Source organism: Mustela lutreola, chromosome X, assembly GCF_030435805.1.
Source record: "Mustela lutreola isolate mMusLut2 chromosome X, mMusLut2.pri, whole genome shotgun sequence".
Classification (NCBI taxonomy): domain Eukaryota; kingdom Metazoa; phylum Chordata; class Mammalia; order Carnivora; family Mustelidae; genus Mustela; species Mustela lutreola.
In genome coordinates, this window is record NC_081308.1 from 120,427,203 (window position 1) to 120,446,200 (window position 18,998).

Genomic DNA, 18,998 nt, shown 5'->3' on the forward strand with positions numbered 1-18,998 from the left:
TACCAGCTACAAAATTCTGGTGATTCCCAAAGGTTCCTGCTGATTTTATTAAAGTAGGAAGGCCGCAGAGAACAAGTTTTTCTATGGAAAAGTATTGTGTTCTGCTAGAAGAAAAGAAGATCAATTTTATCAGTAAGTATAATTTAGATCAAAGTGTTTATCTTCAGTGTTCCCTGCATTAATAAGACTTATTCCCAGTCTTTACCAGGCATTACTGGTGCTATCAGTAAATAAAAAGCACCCATTAACAGAAAGGTATTTTTATCATCAAAGAGTTAAAAAAGGAAGTCAACACTTGCTACAAAGCCGGAAGGCAGATAACATATGCTATAAATTGTACATTTCTTCAGTAACATATTCTGGTCAAAAGACAATGTGAGGAAGGAAAAGTTCAAATTATGAAAATATTGTTCTCTCCAGAATGGATCCAAAGGCCTCTTTTAAAGAGAGATCAAGCCACACAACTGAAACACATGAGGCTGAGCGAATCACCAGTACTGCTCAGGATCGCAGTACTACCAATCACAGAAATGTAATTTAACAAGACCACCTACCATTTACTGAGTCATTACTGTAGGCCAAGCACAGCGTTTGAACTGTGGATTACTTTATTTTGTACTGACACAATCCTCTGAGGTAAGTACTGTTAGTGTCTCTGTTTTACAGATAAGGAAACTGAGACACAGAAAGGTTTAATGCCTTACTTTAAATTCAGACCCAGGTCTTCTGCTACAAGGATGAAGCTCTTTACTACTATACTATATGTACACTATCCTCTCCTAATTATTCACTGTATTAAGATTTCGTTCTTTTTCTGTAGTTCACTGTCAATTCCTCTTTTTCTGCTTTAGAGCTTTTAGGAAAAAGCATGGCAAACTAGAAAAACTGTCAACATATAATATTTACAGAGAAAAGAGAGATGCTCGTCTATCAATGCAGAAATGTTCGCTTCTTTGCTCCGATTTCTAAAAGATACATACTGATACAGAGGTAGATATGCAAATCTGTTCAGAAACAATCTTTATTTGCCTTATGAAGCTCTTGACTATTTAAAAAAAATCCAAATGTACTGTTTTGTCTACCAGTAAAACTGAAGCTAGATAAAATATGAGAAATATTATATTAAATATAAAAGATTTGACCATTAAACAGTCTTCTAGTTCTTTTACAATGTGAAATCGTGAAATATATTACAACAAAATGGTTATGATTAGTTCAACGACAGTGACATTAGCATGTTCCACATAACACACTATGGAAAACAGTAATTCCCTGGAAAGTATTTTAGATTTTCTTTGATGCAAAACACGAGAGAAAACAGAGAAAGGAGCCCCAATGGTACAGAGACATGAAAGGGGCTTTTTATGCAGAGCCATCAGACCTCACAAAGCAGTTCTGCTCCTGGCTTTATAGCTTACTCTGCTTGGTGACCACAGCACTAACTTAAATTTCTCTGGTTTGCCTTCTCCACCTGTACAGTCAACAGGTTGAACAGATAATCTCGTAGGCTCTTTCAGTTCTGTAAGTCTATGATTCTGAGTCAAAGGACTACTACTGCTATCCTGGATCTTACAGGGGGAATTAATAATTCTCAATCAAAGGAATAGTCCCCATCCTGAGCACAGGTATGAAAACTTCTGGCTGAGGATAGATTTTCTGCCATAAGGTTCAAGATGAACAGGAAATAGACATTTTATCCAAAGACACTCAGAGTGTTCTATAGGCCCATAGACACATGCTCATTAGGGAACAGTTTTTACTCATTCTGTCTGTATTTTACATGTTAATCTCCTACTTATGTATAATCTGTACTACATCACTACCTCGAGAAATCACATGTGTGTTTAAAAATCAAATGTTACATTTTTAAAGGAAGGGCATAATTTTCTTTCAGGTCCTAGGCGTTCGCAAGCTTGCAGTGATCCAACTGTCACTAACATCTTACAACTGCCTTGCCTGGCTACCTGAAGAAGTAAGGACAATCTATCAAGATCCGTCAGTCTATTGATTATCTGCCATCTAGCACCCAGTACCTAACCTGGTCAGCCAAAGGTAAAGATGAGCGAGTTAATATTAGTAGAATGAGGGCGACTGGGTACTAGGAACGACAGAGAGTGCTTTTAGGTATGCAACATCAGCTTCGTTTCACTGATGAGGACATTCACACTCGGAAAAGGACATTCACACTTGGAGATTAATTTGGCCAAGGTCACACAGCTAGTAAATGGTCAGGCAAGAGTGTACTCGAGGAGCTCCCCAATGGAACAGAAGAGGTAAATGTCATTCTACCACAGCACCCTCCAAAAGAATACATATCATTTAGAACTTACTCCATCCCCTTAAGAGAAATTCAGGAAGCTTTGGGCAAGTAGATAATTCAAAGTTTTAGCATGCTTTAAGGCTTAATGTAGTAGGTATCATCAACAGGCACTACGAATAATAAGGGAAAGCAAGTCAATAACATTTCAGCTGTAACAAGACAGAGTGATACTCTTTAAGAAAAACAGCCCTTTGGCGGGATGATGACCACAGCGGGAATACGGTACAGGTGCGCACACCTAAGCATATGCGTATACAAATACACCAGATAAGTGCATTATCTGATTCACTGTATGAATCACTACATCTATCTACTGAAGTAAAAAAAAAAAACTTACCTTGGATGAGACTATTCTATTATCACAAAATCTTTGTGCAATGTAAGCTTCTGTTTCTGAAACTGGATGATTGCCAACAAACACTGTGCGCGTACCGACTCTTTTCTCTTCTCCAGCACACTGACCAAGAGAAAGGGGGGAAAAGTCAGTTTCTTATCACATTTGTCCATGCTTCTGCTGAGTTCAGAGTCTTTGCGGAAGCACATCTGACAATCCCCGAGACAGAGCACCAGTGAGGAGAGAAAACCCTGTTAGGCTATTCAAACTCCACTGGGCTCTTAGCTGCTGACTTAGTGAAGATTAGTGAGGGGGCTGCTTGAGACAACGTGCTGAGGCCAACCCTACTATTTTAAAATGTGTAAATTAAAAGAAATCCTAGAAGAACAGTGTTTTTATTGCCATTCTTCTTTCTTCCACAAAATCTCAACTGTCACCATCACAGCAACACACTCAAAAGGTCAGATTGGGAATATTTTATATATCATACAACCACCACTGAAGGCCATTTTGTCGGTTCCTTACCAGAGAACACAAAGCAGAATACAAATTACTTCTACATAGAAAACAATTACTTTTAAGTATAGAGATACAGAATGGCTGTCTCGGGCCACCTGGGTGGCTCAGTGGGTTAAGCGTCTGCCTTCAGCTCAGGTCATGATCTCAGGGTCCTGGGATCGACCCGCATCAGGCTCCTTGCTCAGAAAGAAGCCTGCTTCTCCCCTGCCTGCCATTCCCCCTGCTTGTGCTTGCTCTCTCACTCATGCTGTCAAATAAATAAATAAAATCTTAAAAAATAATAGAATGGCTGTCTCTAACAATGATCAACTATTTCGACAAAGAAGTTGTAATTCTTTGGTTTTACAGGAAAGACATTCTTTGTGATTTCTCAGAGCCTACTGTCAAAAAGTCCCATTTAACACAATGTATCTCTGATGTCCATTTTACATTTTTAATTTTAATTTAATTTTTCTTTCTTTTTTTCTTTTTTAAGAGAGGGAGACGGGGCTCGGGGCAGAGGAAAAAGAAGAGAGAGAGAATTCCCAAGCAGATTCTACGGCCAATGTAAAGCCTGAAGCGGGAATCGATCTCACAACCCTGAGATAATGACCACACCCAAAACCAAGAGTCAGTTGCTTAACCAACTGAGCCACCCAGGTGCCTCCCCCCACGTCTACATTTTAAAAGAAGGTTCTAGAAGTTCTAGAATCTAGAAGTTCCAAGGTTGAGCTCCATTTTACCTTACTTTTTTACTTCACTGAAGCTTTACCTTGTTTTTTGTTTTTAAAGATTCTCCAATAAGTTTACTTTGCAAATTTTTTGCATTTTATGTTTTATTGGCTTACAGTGTTATAAAAAGAAAAATGCATACAATTTTGAACACTGAGCTATTTATCATTTTAATATGAATTCAGATATTCTTTAGTTTATTTCTAATTGACCTTCAAATGCAGCAGCTCTTAAGTTCAGTGTAAGTACTCTTGCCACCCTATCCTACCCCAACACTGAGTCAGAATGCAAGATACAGATACATATACAAATACAAAACACACATAAACAAGACACAAGTCTCTTATGAAGTAAAACAAATCTTTTATAATGGTTCCCTTTTGGAACTTTGCATATCCAGTGCATGCCTTTTCTGAAACTGGGATATTCACACTTATCAGACACAATCTTTATAAAGCGAAGCATTTATCTCTTTGCAAACTCAGGTAATTCTTGAGAGCAATATTTTTCTTATTGATCTGAAAAGAACAGAGTGTGGAAGGTCAAAGAGGAAAATCACCTGAAATCATCAAAACAGAAGAGGTCTGAAAAATAATATATCTAATAGTGTAGGGAGAAATATCTTAAGTCTAGATTCTACTGAAAATCTTGATATTCAAAGGAATAGCTTTGGACCCAGTGCCAAAAACTCAGATGTTTTTCTCAGTTAATTACAATGAAGAATGTTTATTTCAGAAAATACATGAAGTCTTTGAAGTAAGAATGAAAGGATCATACAATTTAATTTCTATATAAATGACTGAATATACAAAGTATCAAACATAAACAGCAGTGTAGCAAGAAAACAAATTAGCAGAAATAATTACTCAACAGTAGCAATAATTAAGCCCACCATTTGAAAGATCTTCTAAACACCATGAACAAAAATAGTTGTTATAAGATTTTACAGCACACAATTCAGTTCTAATGCACTACTATTATACCTCTTTCTTCTTCAGTATTAGTGAACCCACATCATTTCCTATCAATTCCTGGTGTTTATTATGCGAACCATCACATTCAGGAAAGTCCTAGAACACCAACACTGACAATAAGCTGCTTTAGTAACACACAGATCTTCGATGTTTACTTCATTTACTACTTTGGGATTTTCCTTTTATATTTTAAGATTCATCAAGTTTGGGGGGCTTGGGTGGCACTGCCCCTTAAGTGTCAGACTCTCGGTTTCAGCTCAGGTCATGAACTCAAGGTCAGGAGATAGAGCCCTGCCAAGGGCTCCCACTCAGCCTCATCCCCAAGTCTGCTTATGTTTCTCTCTCCCTCTGCCCCAACCACCCCACACTTTCTCTCAAATAAGTGACTAAAGCTTTAAAAAAAATTAATCAAGCTATTGTGCTGTTGTTTTTTCTTTGAGAGGAATGGACGAATTGCAAGGGAGCTACGCAGTGTAAGTACACTACCGAAAGGCGATAACCGAACCATTCTGAAACCCTGAGCTGAGTGAACCGGTTGCGCTCTGGGGGACAGAGAGCTGCTTTAGCTGCGGGAACCTGCGCGATCAGGATCTGGGCCAGCTCTCCCGCCCCATCGTCGCCAGCAGCCATCACTCCTGAGACCCACTGCTCTCCAGCAGAGCTGCCATGCCTCTACTCTGTCTTCTTACCTTAAATCAGGATAATACACTTTTTAAAAAAGGACTTTATAGGAGAGATGGAGAGAGAGCATGAATGCAGGGGTGGGAGGGCAGAGGGAGAGGGAGAAGCAGAATGCCCACTGAGCAGGGAGCCCAAGATGGGGCCTGATGCCTCAGATGCTTAACCGACTGAGCCACCCAGGAGCCCCTGGAATGGTTTCCTTTGGTATTACTATATTTATCATGTTTGAGACAACCATACATTAAAGTCAAAAAAAGATAGGAACCAATATCTACATACATATTTCCATTATTTTTTTATTTTTTTTAAAGATTTTATTTATTTATTTGACAGAGAGAGATTACAAGTAAGCAGAGAGGCAGGCAGAGAGAGAGAGGAGGAAGCAGGCTCCCCGCTGAGCAGAGAGCCTGATGCGGGACTCGATCCCAGGACCCTGAGATCATGACCTGAGCCAAAGGCAGCGGCTTAACCCACTGAGCCACCCAGGCACCCTCCATTATTTTTTTAAAAAGATAATTCCCTAGCCCAGAAAGTTTTAAAGTACGTAGGCTCAGGGATTTTCCTTCCTTTCGATGATCTATTTAAAAGCTAAAGATGTAATAATCCTGACCCTAAAGTAATCATTTTTTAGCAAGACTACTTAGAGATTGCTGGGTGCCTGGGTGGCTCAGTGGGTTAAAGCTTCTGCCTTCGGCTCAGGTCCTGATCCCAGGGTCCTGGGATCGAGCCCCGCATCAGGCTCCCTGCTGAGCAGAGAGCCTGCTTCCCTTCCTTTCTGCCTACTTGTGATCTCTGTCAAATAAATAAACAAAATCTTAAAAAAAAAAAAAAAAGACTACTTAGATTGCAAAGTTCTCCAAATGTCTGTTTGGATGTATTTCAATCTGAATTTTTGTACCTTATATCGATATTCTAGGGAAAATGATTTTTTAGTTTAAAAAGGTAAAAACCAGGGCGCCTGAGTGGCTCAAAGCCTCTGCCTTCTGCTCAGGTCATGATCCCGGGGACCTGGGACCGAGCCCCGCATTGGGCTCTCTTCTCTGCAGGGAGCCTGCTTCCCCTACACCTGTCTGCCTGCCTCTCTGCCTACTTGTGATCTCTGTCTGCCAAATAAATAAATAAAATCTTAAAAAAATAAAAATAAAAAGGTAAAAACCACCAAAAATGTAGATAAGACCTCTTGACCCATTATTTTCATTAAAGCTTATTAAATGCTTATTTAGTGGGGTACCGCTTTCAAACTCTGTAGGGAATCAGACAAAAAGTAATTGGGATAAATTCATGAAGAAGACAGCTGTTTCCCCACTTGTCCAGAGACAGGCCATTATTAGAACAACTGACTGTTTAAGGCCCTTCACAGGCTAAGATTCCATGGTAAATTTTCAAAGAGTTCCTGATTATCATTCCAATAAACAAATACCTTTACCAGAATGGCAGCTATGGGTGGGGGGGCAGGTGGGTGGCTCAGGTCATGATCTCATGGGTTGTAAGATGGAACCCTGCATTGCACTCCCTGCTCAGCGGGGAGTCTGCTGCTTCCTCTCTGTCTGCCCCTCCAGCCTGCTCCTGCATGCAGTCTCTTTCTCCCTCTAATAAATAAAGTCTTAAAAAAATACGAAAATGGCAGCTATTCACATTTTGATTCCGGGACGGACTTCTTTGTTTGCAACTGTAATATACAAGGTCCAACATGGCTTACTGATAAGAGCACTAAATTTTCCATAATCTCCATTTTACAAAATGTAAACAGAAAGTATATACACCTTGAAGTATAGCTCATTCTGCTTCACACTTACCCTCACCTTCTGTTGCAAGTAACGGTCTTCACTGTAGTCCCTACAACAGACCTGAACCTTATAAGGTACGGACTTGAATTACAGAAACTGTCAAATTACTTGATAATTCTGCATATACATATTCATATGTATTTACAACCTTTAGTATCTGTATGGTTGTTTAGTTTTTCACAAAATCAGGAAGTGGCTATCGAGGGCGCCTGGGTGGCTCAGTGGGTTAAAGCCTCTGCCTTTGGCTCAGGTCATGATCCCAGGGTCCTAGGATTGAGCCTTGCATCAGGCTCTCTGCTCAGCGGGGAGCCTGCTCCCCCCCCAGCAACCCCCCCCCCCGCCTACTTGTGATCTCTCTCTGTCAAATACATAAATAAAATCTTAACAAAAAAAGAAGTGGCTTCCGAGTAAATAAGGAAGTGTTACCTTTTATGCCAGTTCTCAGATCATTCTACAAACTGAAAGGAGGAAGAAGAAAAGAAAAACAGGGAGAGGGTCAGTGAAGTGGGATGTTTCCTGCACAGCTAACACAGATCGTTCTCCTGGGTTAGCAGTGGCCACTGATTAGCTTAAAACAAAAATGAACTGGTAGTTTCGCGATTCTGAATGGTCTTCAACTTCTCTGTCAGGTAGTGGCATTCCAGAGAACAAAAGGAAAGAACAAGCTTAACACAATTTTTCAGGCACATAATATTTTTATGAATTCCCTACATGTGAATGGCATTTACAGTTCGACTAAGAGCTTTTGCCATATATTATCTCTCTGATCACCTTCAAATAAGGCCTACGTGACCTCTATCTCTATTAAGTTGGAGAAAATGGATTGAAATTGCTGTGCAGGTTTGGGAGGGTGGGGGAGGAAGCTTCTGGCAGTGATTATTGTTAGATGAAAAAGGGGCCTGAGAGGAGCTGTATCATGTCCACTCCTGAGCATTTTTTAAAAAGGGGCAACGTCTCTTCAGCCCAAGGCAGTTTTGGGTCTGCAGCTGCCTGGGACGGGCTGGAGTGGGGTGAAACAGAGGACCTTTCCATGCCTGCGTCACCCTAAAATCTGAAGAACCTGCAATTTCTGGTGGAATTTGCTCTAACTTAGAACATTGTTTAGTTTGCATAAAAATGGCAGCGCTGAACTCATGTGTAAATTTCACTGTAATTTTCCACTTGCTGCCAATGTTGAGTGTTAAGACAGTGGTTTTAGGTTCCTGTCATTGTGAATAATGTAGGTAGGTGCCTTAGCCAAGGCAGAGAAACTCCAAGTAGGAATCATAAAAAAAATTTCCCTTTTGGATGGCACACGATGTCGTCTAGAGTGGGAGTGTATGATTCCTGCCACCTCATAATGAATTTTAATTCATTAAGAGTTGATCCTGTGTTGAACTGCTTCCCATCCAAATGTCCTTTGAAATGGCATTTTTAAAAACTGAAATATGCTGGCACCGATTCTATTTTAATGACACATCATACACTAAAATAAAAAGTATGGAAAATATTTAAAAATATATACTTACAATATACAAGTTAAAAGAGAAACCAATTCCATTTTTTCCCTCAAAATGAAACCACCCTTTTGTGCCCTTGATTTATACTTCCGCAGTATAAACTAACTGTTGGAGAGGGGAAAAATGATAAGTAATTTATAACAAAACATAGTGTCTTAATAAAAATCAGCAAAATGGCGCTGTTATTCAACTAGTACCATCTTAAAATCCCATGCTTTTGCTTGTCAAAACACCTAAAAAGCTTTTTAAAGTATAATTTGTTTCCTGATTGCCTCCAGACTAGTTACTCAATAAGAACCGAGAGAAAATAGAGACCTCAATAATAAGACGGTCACTATAAAGGCTAGCACGGAATCTAAAACGGGGCTCATGTCCCCGTCCTTTCCGGGTGTTTGCAGACTTAACATTTATCACTTAGTTATAGATCAATGGTTCTTAATTCTGGCCACACACTGGCTTTAAACACAACACCAATGCCTCGGTCTTTCTTTTATTTAATATTTAATTTCCCTGGAAGCTCCCCATGCCTGTGAAAACGGCTATCCAATCTTCTCCTTTGAATTAGTGACTGCTCTTAACTAAGATCCTCCGAGTTTTTAATATACCAGCCGTAATCCCCCATTTCTGAAGTAATTAAAATAATTTAAACAATTAGCTTTATACAGCATAAACATACAAATAACCCTCAAACAGTGCCCCCTCCAATCATTTTAAGCTGCTCATAAAATGAGATTCCCCTTCAATACGTATTTTGCTTGTGGTTAATCTGCTAACAATTATTTCTATCACAGATAATGAAAATTACAGGCCCTGATGTGATGCAAAGCTACTCAGGTTATCAGCAAATCATCACTGATGTCAACCCTGGCAATTAGAGCATTGTTTTTACTTGTTTATTTTTATATTTAAAAAAATTTTAGGGGCCCCTGGGTGGCTCAGTGGGTTAAAGCCTCTGCCTTCGGCTCAGGTCATGATCCCAGGGTCCTGGGATTGACCCCCAACATGAGCCTCACGTCGGGCTCTCTGCTCAGCAGGGAGCCTGCTTCGTTCTCTCTCTCTGCCTGCCTCTCTGCCTACTTGTGATCTCTGTCAAATAAATAAATAAAATCTTAAAAAAATTTTTTCTTTAAGTCGGCTCTGCAACCATCTTGGGGTCCCACCTGGGGCCTGAACTCACGACACTGAGATGGAGACTCAAGCCTAGGTCAGGAGTCAACTCAACCCACTGAGCCACCCAAGAACCCCAAAGTATTATTTTTACTGGTCATTAGATTGTTCTTTGTGAGTTATTAAAGCGAATGTTAAGTATCTGCTCAGAAATGAACAGAAACCGATTATTTAAAATTCTGAAAACCTGGCAATGATTTAAAACTGTTCTATGCACCCCAGCCCTAAAGCTATTTTCTTTGCTGAAGCACTAGTATTTTTGAACAGCATAATCAGTCTTAAAAAGGTCAAATGCACTCAAAATTGAAAGAAAGAACTAGCGTTTCATCAAAATTTCAGGCAACTACTAAAATGTTCCTTAAAGTCAGGATTTCTGTCCCAGGGTTGGGAGGGGTGAGGTGCAGGGAGCACCACAGTGCCAGGGAACATTTCCAGTGTATTAAGCCTCTTGGTTAAAATTGCTACAATGTACTCAGTGGTCACATTGCGGAGGTTTCCAAGCCCATTCCATTACAAGAAGCTAAGGAGAATAATCTTGATCTTTAATTGATAGGCATAACTCTAAAAGGAACCTTAAGATTGCACTTTTCAGATTTTGCTTTTATGGCACCTTCTTAAGTGATTGAGGTGTCTCTCTCCTTTGCCAGGGGTAGTGAAGAAAGACCAGGACAAGACACTTTGTGTTGTCTTGCCTTTAAAGCTTGATTATGATCATATTAACCAAAAATCTCAACCACCTGATCAAAAGACAAATGAAGGGGCGCCTGGGTGGCTCAGTGGGTTAAGGCCTCTGCCTTCGGCTCAGGTCATGATCCCAGGATCCTGGGATCGAGTCCCACATCGGGCTCTTGGCTCAGCCGGGAGCCTGCTTCCTCCTTTCTCTCTGTCTGACTCTGCCTACTTGTGATCTCTGTCAAATAAATAAATAAAATCTTAAAAAAAAAAGACAAATGAATACTCAAAAGTACATCCCTAGACACAAAGATTGTCTCTAATTAGGCATTCCTGATATCAGCACATTTAACAGAACAGAATCTCCTACAGGAAATGGATACGAAACCCCACAAAACCAAAAACCTCAATCAGCAATCACAATGCTTAAGACTTAGGTACAAACAATGCCTTGATTGGAAACTCAAGAGTTAGACTTTGATTATCTAAATCCACTGAGCAGGTTAATTTCACCGGGGACAATCAATTCTACATGTTTTCAATCTGATACCCCTCCCCACCTCGCCTTTACTCCAAGAGCCTCAGGGCTACAAAAATGTGACCCTGAAGATGAAATATAGCTGTCTTTAGGATGGCTAATAATCGATAGATCAAAACTGCTGTAAGCATTTAGTAATTCAACACTCTAACAGGAATTTTCTTAATGACTCAAAGATTGTTCCATTTACAGAAAGTAACCGGAGATTCCCTAAGTTCGGACGGGGGCTCAGCAGCCCGGCTTTCCTTGTCGACAGTATTTCTCTAACCTAGAGCCTGACAATATGCACACAAACTCGAGATGAACTCACCATACAGGTTAAGCCTGGAGAAGTTATTTTCCACTTTCAGTATCCACGGCTACGTACTGCCTTGCATTCCGAACACTTCACAAACTTAAAAAAAAAAATCTCAACAGAGAGGTACCTAATTTATAAGGTTAGGAACGATTGACTGATAACCCTGCAAAGCATTTACCATAGCCCTGGGGAAATGGATAAAAATGCATATGCAAATAGAAAGCAGTAAGTCCCCAAGACCTCAAAGCCCAACCTAGCTGAAAAGAGATCAGAATAAAATATAGATCACAAACCTCAGAGGCAGGAGGGAAAGATGTGACCATCTGCATACCGACGTGTGAAAATTTGCTAACACAAAGGCAGCTAAAACGCAGAGGAAACGCCGCAGATTATCAAGCAACTTGTGCCAACCCCTGTGATCCTTGCAAAGTTTCTCAGAATTCGGGAAGACAGCCAACTGTGGCTTGCAAGTTTCTGTACCTCCAAGGGAGGCGGCAAAGCAAGCACTAGAAAGCTGGTTTGTTCCTTAAGACTTGGAAGCAACACGCTGGTGTCCTGGCCTCTGTTATCACACTGTTTGACATTTTTTTTGTTACTCTTCTCCAAACACGTGATTCGCCTTTGTAACTTTGGATTTTAAAAATCATTGAAAAAGACTAGTATCACAAAAAGTTAAAAAAATGAAAAATAAAACGACTAGCATCTTGTGCCACATAGCATTTTCTCCTCATCTTGTAAAGTTCTCTTCTAACCCATGCCTACAGTTGATGGACTATGAGAAGAACTGGAACAAACAAAAAAAAACTTTTTACAAAAGTTCAGTTGAACTTTGGGTTTTAGTCAGGTAAATAGTTTAAGAGGAAGAGATACAACCTAGGCATTCACTATGATACACTGAGTCACCCCATACCAGAGAGTCACTATTACTGTACCCTGAAGCTTCAAAAATGTATATAGCAAAATATTCATATGGCCTAAACAGAAGGTTTTTGTGAAGTCCCTTAGGGCTCAAGGATTTTTTTTTTTTTATCACTTTTTAGAGATCTCGCAGGCGAGGCAGCTTTATCTCAGCAGCAAACAGTAACGCCCAAAAATGGTTAGGAAAGGAACCACTGGACATTATGGTGAAAAATGCCTTTACCAATATCTACCTAGAAGAGACAAATTCTCATCCAAATATCACTTTCTAGGTCGCCAGAGAAGAATTTTCATTACAGTGTAGGAAGATATAAACCTTGGCAGAGCAAAACAACACAACAAAAACAAAAACAAAGAAACAAAAAACAAAACAAAACAACAACAACAACAAAAAAAAAAACATTGTAGAAGAGGTGCCTGATGCCCCAAACATGGTTTTATCTCCCATTTCAATGATAGCATCATTATTATAAAGATGAGAGTAAGTTTCTAGAAAGATCTAACAGTTCAAATGCATGCTGGAGTATGTCCAGTGGAACCAATGAATGCAGTATTGTTAAATATTATACAGAAAGCAAACTGGCTAGAAAATAAATGTCCAGGATGTAAATGTAATCAGTTTAAATAGCACACCCAGGCTATACCTGTTATTTTGACATTCCCAACAAAAGAGGTAAGTAAAAAACAAGCTTCCATTGTGGAGGAAGAATGAGCTGAATAACCAAGAGGGCCTGAGTTGTGACTCAAGCCTCACAAAGGTAGTCCTTTCCACCATGCAGTATCTCTAGCCTTCCATTGAACCATGTTCTGGTGGCAACTTCTGGGCTCAAATAACAATGTCTTTAAAGAAGTCTGTTTTTGAAAACAGCACCTTCCCTATAGCTGAAAGCCTTTAGGGTAAGGTTTGGAGGGAATAGGTGAAGCAGTAAAGATGTGACCCTGGGAAGTACTGTTGATACCTATGCTTATACTATACACCTTATTAAGTACCTACAACTTACAGGTGAGCCTCCACTTTCTTAAGAGTAAAAGAAGGTCCCCCCCCCAAAAAAAAAAGAGTAAAAGAAGGTCAAAGAACTTAAAAGACTGCTTATTGTAGGATTAACAAAACACCCAGAGATCACTTTAAAACGACTGTAAAGGCTATTTACTTAAGAGGATGAAGCTTGCAGTTACTAACCAACTATGTGAATATTAAAATTCCAGGAACCGGGTCAGCAGCATAGAACTAGGCAATGGCCTCAACATAATTCAAGTGTAAATGTGTTATTTTCACCTTGTTCCAGCAAGAAAGTTTCTGGCTCTATGGAAGACGCATAAGCAATTCTGATCTGAGGTCACCCCTATACAAAGGGACAGGGTGAATTATGGCCCACTGGCAGAGAGTGCTTGGCGCTGAAAACACTGTTCCTTAGCATGCATGGAGAGGACTGCAGGTGGCCAGGGAGGTTGTCAGGTGGCACGTCTGCCCACTAGTGAGGGCCACTCAAGGAGTCCCCGGAGACTGCCGTCTATAAGATAAGCCATTCGTCCTTTGGAATTGTTGATCTGCCGTCACGGCTGTAAAACTAGCAAACCATCTCTCCCTTTGAGGCAGAGCACAACAGTCACTTGGGAACTTTCTTGGAACTTCTGATGCTTGTCTCTAAATCTCCCTTCTTCCCTCCCAAAAGCTGTAGATTCGAAGCTGCTATGCACTACAAAGATTGGGTGCTGCTATAAATTTAACAGGTGACCTGTAATTATTCCTAAAATATATTCCTAAAACATAAAAAAAAATTATTCCTAAAACCTAAAAAGACTTACCAGAAATTAGCAATATGTTCGAAGCATAATGTCTAACTTTCAGTATATTTAAGAAAGACCACACCAAATACTTCATTTTTTAATGGCTTCACTGTATTATTCATGTGTATTATTGTTTGTGTATAATAAAAATTGATTTTTGAAAAAAATTTTAGGGGGAGGGAGGGGACAAGGAGGGGAGAGGGAGACAGTGAGAGAATGAATCTTCAGCTAACAGTGTGAAGCCTGACTCAGGGCTCCATCTCACAACCCTAAGACCATGACTTGAGCCAAAATCAAGAGTCCGTTGGAAACTTAACCGACTGAGTAACCCAGGCTCCCTGACTTGTGAAATTTTTTTTTTAAGATTTTATTTCTTTATTTGACAGAGAGAGCGAGAGACACAAGCAGGCAGAGCAGCAGAGGGAGTGGGAGAAGCAGGCTCCCCACTGAGCAGGGAGCTCGATTCCCACGACCCTGGGATCATGACCTGAGCCGAAGGTAGTCGCCCATTCAACCGAGCCACGCAGGTGCCCCAGATTTGTGAAATTTTAATATGCCTTTGGGTAGTACCAACTAGGAGTGCCACTATAAGAGGGACTGGAAGAATATCAGAATCTATGACACAAGGCTTCCCAAAACGCACAGCATGCGACAATAATGAGGTTCCTCAGAAAACCTCTGGGCAGCAGGGAAAGGCTGCTCCTGAATCCTGCCTCCCGGGCAGTGCTATTCCTTTTTCTTTCTTTCTTTTTTTAAAAGATTGATTTATTTTAGAGCAGGAGTGAGCGCACATGAGTGGGAAGGGAAGAGGGAGAGAGAATCTCAAGCAGACCCCAAGAAGAGATGGGGCCCAACGTGGCACTCGATCTCACAACCCTGGGATCATGACCTGAGCTGAAACTAAGAGTCGGATGCTTAACCCACTGCACTGCCCAGGTGCCCCTGGGCGATGCTATTCTAATATATTTCTTACCTCTTACAATCAGTAATATCGCAAGGCACTCAAGAATATGAGGTGAGATAATTGTTAAACCCGTGACAACTTCTCTCCATGTAGGCCAAAAATAGATAAGGGAAATTAAGCATTTGGCCATGATCCCAAGTGGGTGCTTCTGCTTCTAAGGCTTAACTCTAAGAGGCAAGAAACCAGGATATCTTGGTTCTAATTGCCTTCTACCGATTAGCCTGTGTGTGTCTTGGAGAAGTCCGAGAACTGATGTTTTCCTAGGCAACTCAAGGAGAGCTCGACTGAGTAATCTAAAAAGATACAGGGGAATCGGGGCCAGATTTCGAGCAATAAAACAGGAAATGTGGTTTTGGATGTTGTATCATTTGCCACCTGTTTCAGCCTGGACCCAAACAAACAAACAAACTGTTTAAGGGTGGGAAAGAGATCCCTTGTTTGAGGATAAGGAGTAATTTACAAGCCAATGCACATGAGAAAATAATGTATTCGGGACGAAATTTATTCATAGGCTTCTAAGTAGAAAAGGAAGAATAAATAAAGGAAACACAAGTCACCAAGAACAAAGAAAGGCTCCCGTGCCTTCGGGGTGCTAATTTCGGTATACTAAAAGGTACATTAGCTTTTTTGGGGCTTTAAGGATGCCCATTTAAACCACCACAGTGTCAATTTGTTTAATGGGAAGCTTTACCTATGAAAAAATGAATGCCTTCTCAAACGTGCCTGTGACCCAAGGGAAATGGTTTATTCTTCTGATAAAACAGAATGAACTCTATGCCATGGCAGTCAGGGTACAAACAACCTCAAGTTAAAACAGTTTAGGATTAACCACCATTAAGAACAATTTAAAAAATTAATGAACCACTTAGAATTACAAATTTTACTTGTACGAAGGATTTTTACTAGAAAATGAAACACACGCAGAGATAGAAAACCACTTGAAAGAATTTTTATTAGAGCGGACACATTCAAAATGTATGACTTCTCAAAAATGAGCACTAAACCTCATACTGAAGGTCATACCACCCCCAGACCAAACATTTTTTTGTTTTGTTTTTTACCAAACAGGACAAACAGTAATTTGAGGCTCTGTTCAAGTACATAATTGAAAATAGCAGTGAGATATTTCCAAAGCACACACAGGGGGTATTGAGAACAATTAGAAGAATTTTACAGCCAACATTAAAAATACCTGGCAAGCTTTGAACAGGAAAAATGCTTTTAGTTAAATCATGAAACGGCACAGTGGTTGTAGCATTAAGTGACTGTTGCTCAGTGGAACACAGCAGATTAGTCCCGACGAGGACTGGGTAATCAAATGTGCACAAAGACTCAATTCTCTTGACTGTAATGCATTTCACTTTACTTCGCATTATAAAAGGCGTATGTGTACGCAAATGTGTTCATACATTTCTAAGTCTCTTCTTATTCTATCTTGTAAACTCAGACACGATGTAAAACCTTCTAAACACCAACAAAGAGAAAACAATTATAGCATTAGGTAAGGGCAGGAAATTGGCAGAACCCAACAGAGAACACAGAGGACTCTGGAAGGTTGTAAGTTCAAGGGCATCTGCACATGTTAGCACTACTATTGGTGGACTGGTGACCATGGATGGGCAGGAATAATCTTACAGTGTGAGTATTCTAAGATGGCCTGCTTCTATTCTTGTTTGGCTTCCAGAGGGAGGCAAGCAGGTACAGTTCTTCGTTGGGCGCGGGGCACAGTTAGCTTTCAAAAAAAAAAAAAGGAATAAAGGGAAAGAGCAAGGAAATGGATAGAAATATAAATGGGTCAAACCAAAAGAAATTATCGGTGATGAGAACATTCTTCCATTAAGATTGCACAGGGCTTCCTCATCATTCTCAATGCAACTCTCAAAAGACACCTCCAACAGAAGAGTTTTAAAGCACCACATATATTCAGAAGGAAGAAATTGCTCTAGATGTCAGGATTAGTCTTTCAAACCTCATCTTTGATCCTAAAAATGGTGGGTAAGAGGAAAAGGTGGGGTTCTCCTAATAGCTGCAAGCTTTTCTTAGAAGGCAATGTACCAGAATGATGTCAGGACAGTGATTTTATGGATTTAGAATCCAATTCAGTCCAGTGTGCACCTGAGTATCACTGTAACTTTTCATAATATTGAGCAACAATGTGATATGGTATCAAAGAATGAAATACTGTGAATAAGGGGAGGTTCATTCATGCATATGATTAATTAAATTAGATTTTATTTATCTGAGAGAGAGAGAACACAAGCAGTGGGGGAGGGGGTAAGAGGGAAAGAGAGAAGCAGTCTCTCCTCTCAGCAGGGAGTCTGAGACATGGGGCTCGATCCCAGGACCCAGAGATCACAACCTGAGCTGAAGATAGACATTTAACTGATTGTGCTACCCAGGTGTCCCCATTCATGTATTTTAAAGGTGACATTCTTCTAAGATGGCTGGAATTTTAAAAACACACAGAAAATAAAAAGTGTTAGTGAGGATGTGAAGATATTGGAACTCCCATACACTGCTGGTAAAAATGCAAAATCACTCATTGTTCAGCCTTTGTGGAAAACAGTCTGGTGGTTCATCAAAAAGCTAAACAAGGAATTATCATGAGCCAGCAAGTTTACTCTTACATGTATACCCCAAAAGAACGGAGACAGGTGTTCAAACAAAAACTTCTGCACTGATGTTTAGAGCAGCACTATCTACAGTGGAGTCAAAAAGTGGAAGCCACTCAAATATCTACCAACAGATGCGTGGATAAACCAAGTGTGGTCTGTCTACCCGGTGGAATACTATTCAGGCGTAAAAAGGAATCAACTACTGATGCACGCGACCCAACAGGAAGGAACCTGATCAACATTATGCTAAGCGAGAGAAGCCAGACACAAAAGGTCACACACTGTAGGATTCCATTTATATAAAATATTCAGAATAGGTAAATCCATAGAAACAGAAAGCAAGTTGGTACTTGTCAGGAGCTGAAAGGAAGGCAGACTGGGGAGTGACCACTTAATGGTTATGAAGTTTCCTTTTGAGGTGAAGAAAATGCTACAGAACAGGATGGTTTTGGTGGTATCACGTGTGAATGTACTAAACGCCACTGAATCGTTTTTAAAATTATTAATTTTATGTTATGTGAATTGCACCACAGTAAAAAAGTACCAACTTATAGCAAGTCATGAGGCAAAACTATTAATACAGTTGATGTCTCCATTCAACCATATTTACTTGAGTCCCTACTATGCACAATACTGTAGATAAAGTGACGAATAAAAAAAAATTGACACCATTCCTGCCCACAAGGAGCTTGGAATGTAGTGGGGGAAACCAGATATTAACCACTATCCAAATACTTACACAGATCAGCCAAGTAGCAGGAATGATGGCTGTGCTGCGTGGGAGAGCTGACCCAGCCAGGGCCACGTGACCACCAGCACACGACAAGGCTGATCAGATAGACTGCTCCTTCAGTCCCTGCTCTAACAGCTTCCCACTGATCTTAAAACTGAAAATGAAAATCCTTCCACTGACCTTGTTGAGCTCCAAGCCTCTCTGCCTTGTTTTCTCTGTTCTAGCGCCCTGGCCTTCCTTCCTGCTCCGGGGCTCCCAGCCCACATCGAATACCCTTCCCTCGCTCCTGTACCTTCTTAACCTGCAGTCACCCGTCAGACCTCTCAACTGTCACTTTGTCCTAAAAGCCTTCCCTGACGGCAACTCCAATGAAGAGACCTTTTCTCCAAAAATCTATGTCTGCTACAGAGGATTTACAATGAACAAAGCCAAAAGAAAATCTCAACTCAGCTTTTCAAAAAGCCCTAACTCCCAAGTCTC

General features: G+C 40.3%; 1 protein-coding gene across 6 annotated transcripts in view; it reads right to left on the reverse strand.

Moving 5' to 3' along the window:
• Positions 1 to 18,998, reverse strand: part of ATP11C (ATPase phospholipid transporting 11C) — a 182,638-nt gene that overhangs the window by 96,004 nt on the left and 67,636 nt on the right. For 3 of the 6 annotated variants that reach the window (XM_059156477.1, XM_059156479.1, XM_059156480.1), the window contains exons 1-2: positions 11,794 to 11,874; positions 2,658 to 2,777 (exon numbers count right to left, since the gene is read on the reverse strand). In XM_059156477.1, coding sequence (XP_059012460.1) covers positions 2,658 to 2,777; positions 11,794 to 11,829 — 156 coding nt within the window. In that variant the 5' untranslated portion in view covers positions 11,830 to 11,874. Of the gene's footprint in view, positions 1 to 2,657; positions 2,778 to 11,793; positions 11,875 to 18,998 lie in introns of those variants that run through there. The other 3 variants (XM_059156478.1, XM_059156475.1, XM_059156476.1) reach the window with 2 other exon arrangements.